Raw genomic sequence first — 7,394 nt, forward strand, 5'->3', positions numbered from 1 at the left:
TGTTATGCCCAGAGTCCGAGTCCCCAAAACTGAGAGAATAAGACGTCCACAGCAATGCAAAAGCATAAAGGGGTTTATTACAAGCTCGAGCCTGGGCCTAGGTTTCATCCAGCACAGTGGAATCTGACAAAGGCCCTGAGCTCTGAATCACATATACTTTTATACAGACGGTTCTTTGTTTCTGTAACAGCATAGCTGATTGGTTAACCCATACGCGCGCGCGGGACTTTTAAACCTCGCATCCCTATCTGGATTGGCTCGGGTCTGGCGCAGGCGGGGGCTATGGGGATTTTTTCTGATTGGTCGAGCTACACTGCCTGCGGGAGTTCCCAGAGCCTCAGCTTTTCTCCGGCCTAGCCTCCCGAGTCTGTCCCGTTTGGTCCTAACACCATTAAATTGGTTCTCTAGCATCCTCTACAGTTTTCCAATAAAATAATTTGATTTTAGGCTTTTTTTCTTTTTTACACTTTGAGCGCCATTGTGAACTCATAGATTTTAATATGTTCTATCTGTTTTAGTCCATTACATTGTTCTTGTTAATGCTCGGATTGTCCCATCTCTAACCAGTATGAGCCCCTTCAAGTTCGTTCTTGAGTCTTTTTGTATGATTTTGGTGGCCTTTGACAACTTTCTAGAGGCAACTTTTAAAAATTTTAATTCTTATAGATATCTTTAAATAACTTTAAACATGCTGATTGCTTGACTTAACACATTTAGACATTATCGTTGATTCCCAGCTGTGAAAAATGATTTGGTCTCCCTTTTTTCCAGCAAATTGTTACTGGGTTTTTTGGTTTTTGGTTTTTTTAAGTTCTAAACCTTTTCTCTTCCTCTTCCTTCTAAATCTGTCAGTTTACCTTTTTTGTATAATGTCAAGTTAGGTAACATTCGTATTTCGCTCAGTAACAGTGATCAAATATTTTATGCTTTGCCTGTAGGTTGATTTTAAAATTTGAAAACTAATAACCAGTTACTAGAATCATGTAAATATTCTTTATTGTTTAACCAAGTACAGTTATAGTTTCTTCTCTCTATGTAATGACCCATGTGCCACTTGATACTAGAAAGCGTTTCTAGTATCAGGAGTCTAAAGAGCCTCTGCTTATATTCTATTAATTAAATAAAAATGAATGAATAAATTTGCTTCTTATTAGTACCATAACTTTCTAATTGGTTTTATTTTGCTTTTTGAGACATGATGCTGCTTTGTTACTCTTTAATACTTTCTGTGGCTCTCTGGTTAATATTATTAGCACACCTTCAGCTGCTTTGTGACACTTAGCTCACTTTGTGAGCTTTCTTACGTGCTCACTATCCCCTGACCCTGTTCTCTTCACAATTTGATTTATCCTTTGTTTTTTCTATTTAATAGGATCTTGGGAAAAAGAACAATACATGTCCTGAATCTTTAAGCTACTTAATCTTTTATGCTAAAATTGTATTTGTCTCACCTTTTGTCTGTCTTAATTAAAGAGCTTTAACTTTTTACTATTCTCAAAATGTCTTTAGCATGTGGTTAATAATTTTTATTGTCCTTTTTTTGAAATATTTTTACTTATCATTACTATAGTTAATAACTAACAGTTCAGAAATCTATTATAAGAGTTAGAATATGGGTAAATAAAATTGCCCTTGTAAAAATAACTGGTGAAGTTGAACACATCGGCAAGTTGTGTTTTGAATATGTTGCAGAGAAGTCATTTGGATCTGTTTCAAAAGAAAGAAATAGTGAATGGGTCACGAAAATGAGAGTAGATGATTTTTAAAAAGTTAATGTGGTTGATAATTTTAAATGTTCAAGTCCCTTAGGCTTGCTTTGAGAGCCTTAACTAGAGAAAAGCATTTTTAAATTATATATATCTGAAAATTGAGCCACAGGTTGATATGAAGGTTTTATGTCAATAAATTTATATTTGTTACTGTCATTTCAGCTTCTGAAAATTTTCCAGTATACTAACTTTGAGAAAAATAGAAATTACATCTTATCCACTCAAGATCGCCTCGTTGGGGGATTTGCCAAGTGGCCAGATAGTCATCCAGGTAGTTTATTTTTTGTGTAAATCCAGAGCAACCTTTGTTTTATTTATTAAATAGATCTTTAAGCGTTTGTCAGAAAGGGTATATGATAGAAAATATAGCCACAGTTATAAACTTACTTTAAGTAAGGTTTTTAAGAAGGTAAATTGTTTAAATTTACAATAGGTGTAAAGGAAGGGTTTGATTATCAAGATACTGATATAGTTTGCCTTTTTTCCTAAATATGTCACTTAGCAATGTATTATTTTATTGCAGACAATAAGACAGGTGGTCTGAATGGTCCCAATTCAAAATAGAATAATTTGGTTCATCCAGAATCTTTAGGAGTATTAGCTGTCACTTGAGCTATGTGTAGAGTAAATTACTCTTAAATCCAAAAGAGAACTAATTCTTATTCTTTGCAGAAGTCATTCTCCAAGCTACTTCCCCCTCCCTCTTAGGTTTCACCTCCAGTAAAATGATCTATTTACAGCCTCCAAAATCTCAGTTCAAGAGTTTGTTAAAAATAAGTCAGAATGCTGATGCTTTTGATAAGCAGAATGACAAAGTATTAGCTATAAATATATGAAACTAGATTCAAAATATGATTGCTTTTACAACATTGCAATAATATCATGGTTTTTATTGTTAGCCTAGAACCTCTTTACCTCATCTCTTGTCATAGAACTGTTATGGTCAGAATATGTACCTGAATTGAAATACAAATAAAGGGCTCATGGAATCATACTTTTGTACCTGAAGAAAGCAGGAATATTTCCTTATATCCATATTTACTTGTTTTTTCATGCAAAATATGCTTTTTTTTTTTTAAACAAAAGGTACAATGCTTTTTATTTCTAAGTGTTAGAAAGTGTTAGTTGCTCAGTCACGTCCAACTTTTTGCAACCCTGTGGACTGTGTAGCCCACCAGGCTTCTCTGTCCATGGGATTTTCCAGGCAAGAATACTTGAGTGGGTTGCCATTTCCTACTCCAGAGGATCGTCCGAAGCCAGGGATCAAACCCATGTCTCTTGCATCTCCGGCATTGGCAGGTGGATTCTTTACTACTAGTGCCACCTGAGAATATTTAGAAATTTTTGGCATCTGTAACCCATAGCTGTAAATCTGTTTTAAAAGTTCCTCAAGAAAACAGTTGTTTTGGTATCGATTCCATTGTTTTCAACCAGTACATGGTACTATTTTAACAAATAATGAGAACAGAGAAATGACACTCTTGAAAAGCATTTCTTATGTGAACATATTGGTTCTAATAAATCAATCTATTGACAGATTTGACACAAAGAGATTTTATATACATTAACAGGAAAAACTTATTAAAGGAATTAAGTTTTACTATGAAGAAAATATATATTTTTACATTTAAAGCGCTTGAATACATCATCACTTACAGATGAGATTATTATTTATTTTTAAGGTTTGAAATGTTTAACTTCTATTTCATTAGCTTTTATAAACAATCCTTTTGAGGAATAAAAATTTTACATTACCTGGAATGTGTAAGATCCTATTTTACATTATTATGAGTGTGTTTTCTGTTGCATTTTTTTCCTAGAAAAGTTTTCTCATTTCTAGACAATAAAATTTAATGTTGCTTTGTGCCTTTTGTAATTTAACATAACTGCAAGAAAAATAGAATAGGAAAAATCAAAAAATTTTTTTTGGGTGTGAAAATTAGAGGAAAGCGAGCTAGAAGAAGTCTTAAGCATTCTCTGAAAAAAATATAAAAAGAGATTAACTTGGGCCTAACTGGTGAAATAACTTTTTCACAAATAACACTGAATAAGTACAACTATCTGTCATTCCTTTTATGAAAACTAAATGATATTTATGTAAGTCAACCTTTCTCTTTAATTCTTTTGATACACTTTGACTTGTTTTGAACCTTAATAGCCCATGAAGCTATAAATAATGACCAACTCAAAAATAGAAAAAAATTTTGACCAGTACAAAATCTATTTTTTGTAAGTGTTCCCATAACAGCGGCACTCTGAGTACTTTTAGGGCCCCATATAAGGCTGTCATGCAGGCAACAGCCATGTGATTTCAGTGGTCATTTAATGGAAGAAAGTTACTGCCCCGGAAGATGGGAAACTGTAGTGAGGTCAGTGTAGAATCGTTCTGGTGTGAACAGTAGCAGTATTACAACCAAACAGAATGTCTGAGTTTGTTTTTATTATCAGGTCGGATATTTTTAGAGTGACTGACATTACTTGAAATAGGAAAATTAAATATAGTACAGCATTCCAGAATGAGTTATTTTGCTCAAGTCTTCTTTCATTTAACACAGAGTTGGCATTGTGTGGTTTAGGAGTTGTCAGAGGTAAAACTTAGCAAGGAATGCTGTGCTACTTAGATTCTGAGGTTTGTTTATTTTCATTTTTAAGAAGAAAAGTTCCTTTTAAGATAGAAACATCTTTGTTTCCATATTCTGTTGTCAGCAAAAGAGAAAACCCATTAGAGTGAGGAGTCTTTGCTAGTACTCTTCCTGTTTATTCTTCAGTCACAGAAGATGTTGGTGGACTCACTTCTTAAGCTAGGAACTGTTTTCCTTGTTAGTGATATTTTCTTGAATATCATCTGCTTTTGATCATCTAGTTTTTAAAAATTTGAGGTTTGAGACTTTGAGAAAGCAAATATTTCAAAACTATAGTATTTTTCTAAATTTATTTTTAATGTAGTAATGGGCTGATAAGTAGCTAAATATTTTGTACAAATAATAATGCCTGTTGTGATAAAAAAAAAATGTCTTATTTTCAGACGCTTTGCATGCATATTTTGGAATTTGTGGCCTGTCACTAATGGAGGAAAGTGGCATTTGTAAGGTTCATCCTGCCCTGAACGTAAGCACACGGACTTCTGAGCGCCTTCGAGATCTCCATCAGAGTTGGAAAACCAAGGACTCTAAACAGTGCTCAGAGAATGTACACATCTCCACGTGACTAACTTTAGACTGGGGGGCGGTGGGAAGGGTTTGTAGCCTAACTGTAGCTCAAGGTTTAAAGCCATGGATAACCAAGTGTGCTCTTTTTTTAAGAGGTAGTCTTACAATCAAATCTTGTGCTGATGTCACTTTGGGATATGCTCTTGAGCCAGTAACCTTTGTACTAGGTTTCAAGAAAATCTTTGTTGAAGTTTGAACCACAGTGGACTTCATCGTGGTTCTTAAATGTTTATACTGTATTTCTAAGTTCTTTGAGGCAAATTAACTGTATGTATGTAGGTTATCTTAAAGAAAAAAAAACTTCAGTACATAATTGTATCATATTATAAAATGGACACAAATCTTCAAAAGAAGTTTACAGTTCACATAGCATTGGTAATCTTCGGGTGAGCACTTAGTGATCATTTAAAAAGCTTGACTGCTTATGGTGGAACATTGCTTTAATGAATTAAGTATCTGGGGTTATTCTTTGAAAACAGATGATCCCATAATTTTTAAAAGAAGAGTGACTTATTTTGTCTTATTCTTACGTAAAATGTGCCAATTAAACTTTTGTGGCCTATACAAATGAAATTAACTTCATAGCAAGAATGAATAGGCTTAACTAATACAGTAATTTCCTAAAGGGAGATTGTTATAAAAAGACTATTATGTAACTGAGGAGAAAGTAATTTAACTGTATGTGATTGTGAATGGGAAAGTTTTGTGCTGTGTGGGTCATCTATTTTAGATGTTGCTGGGGTAAATAACAGTTATGTTTGATTTTAATCTCGAATCATTAGTCGTTTTTTTTTTTTTTTTCCTCCTTTCTCCAGGGAAAGCTGTCTTACCTAGAGGGAAAAACATTTAGTGGTTTTGTTTCTTTTTCTGAGATAAATTTTAAACTGTATTTTTATAACTGAGTTATTTTTAGCCATTTGGGTTTTTTTGTTGTTGTTGCTTCCAGTGTTTTAGCTTTTCTGATTTCAAACTGATAATTTTCTTATCTTTTGAAGTTAAATAAGTAAACATTTAAGTGAAAATAAATAGCACCTCTCAATTAAATTTAATGGTATAGCTCCATACACAGTCATTCATATTTTTGTAATATTTTCAGGTAAGTGGGAAGGTAATGTATGCCTTAGAGGTTAAGGACTGGGGTTTGCTTTTCATTGTGCTGTTTTCTTCATTCTGTGACCTACCTGAATTGTAAAGGAGTGGTGTAAAAACTTAACCTTTATTAGTAATCAGTTTATCAGTGAATCACACCCATTACCGTTCGCTCAGTGGCAAAGTTACGAGAGTAGTTCTGAAACGGAGAAGGAAATCACTTCACCAGAGGGACAAGGTTTAAGTTAAAATCTTGGTGAAAATAAATGTTGGATTTTTTAGGTTTACAAGTAAAGTATCAGGATAAAAATTAAATTACTAGTATCACTGTTTAGATATTGTAATATCTAAATTTTTATTTTTTAGTGTTGAAAAAAAAAGTACCCTTAGGGTAAACCTAGTATATACATGACAGAGTGACTCATTTATTATTCACATGCTTAGTTTAAACCTCAGTTTGAAAAAAAAAAAAATAATAAACCTCAGTTTGCCAAAGTCAACTCTTTTTTTTTTTTAATAGAAATAAAATCAGAGAACTGATGGTGGGGAAAAAAATAAACCTAACAATAGATGTCATCCTTCCAAGAATTATTCCAGTTTGCACTGGTTTAAATCCTGACAAATTTAGACACCTGCATCTCAAACTAAGACATTTCTTAGACATCAGGAGTTAAAATGACATATATGTAATGGCTTTAGAACTATATAAAAAGCCCCAATTTTTTTTCCCCCTGAATTGCCATTAGTGGTTGGAAGCATTAAAAAAGTTATTATCTGTATTTGTATGACATAGAATTCCAAGGTCAAAGTATTTCATAAACTGCTAAATATTTTCTAACTCCTTGTGTAATTTAATAACATAACATTATATGTTTCCGCGTGATTCTAAACAGCATGCTTTTGAGAGGCATTCTTAAGAAACTATTGGCCAGTGAATGTTGAATTCCACAGCAGCATATTGACCAAAAAAACCACCAGGCCATTGTGAATTGTGGAGAAGCTATTCCGAACTTTTTCTAAATAGTTACTTACAGAAAGGTATGAATAAAATAAATTATAAGCACTGTTTCATATGCATACTTGATCTTTAGCAGCGGTAATAGAACGAGAAGGGGGATTATGAAGTCTCGGTCAATCTCTTCCCTATGCTCTTTCCTCACCTCCAGTGTGGTACTTTTTAAACTGTGGTAGGAGAACCCTTGTTTTGGACATATGCATGAAAACAAGGTTGATCAGGTCGTTACAACACAATTCAACCTATTTATCATCTACAAGTGCTTTTAGACTTGACCTATAATATGTGTACATTTTAATTAGATCTTTAAAT

General features: G+C 33.3%; 1 protein-coding gene across 1 annotated transcript in view; it reads left to right on the plus strand.

Annotated features, from left to right (window-relative positions):
* The window catches only part of LOC120860992 (geranylgeranyl transferase type-1 subunit beta), a 54,691-nt gene extending 47,559 nt beyond the window's left edge, over nucleotides 1-7,132 (plus strand). The window contains exons 8-10 of the mRNA XM_040236700.1: nucleotides 1,932-2,040; nucleotides 4,795-6,522; nucleotides 6,554-7,132. Coding sequence (XP_040092634.1) covers nucleotides 1,932-2,040; nucleotides 4,795-4,976 — 291 coding nt within the window. The 3' untranslated portion in view covers nucleotides 4,977-6,522; nucleotides 6,554-7,132. The remainder of the gene's footprint in view (nucleotides 1-1,931; nucleotides 2,041-4,794; nucleotides 6,523-6,553) is intronic.
* Nucleotides 7,133-7,394: the final 262 nt, after the last annotated feature.

This window comes from Oryx dammah, unplaced genomic scaffold, assembly GCF_014754425.2.
Source record: "Oryx dammah isolate SB20612 unplaced genomic scaffold, SCBI_Odam_1.1 HiC_scaffold_11210, whole genome shotgun sequence".
NCBI lineage: Eukaryota > Metazoa > Chordata > Mammalia > Artiodactyla > Bovidae > Oryx > Oryx dammah.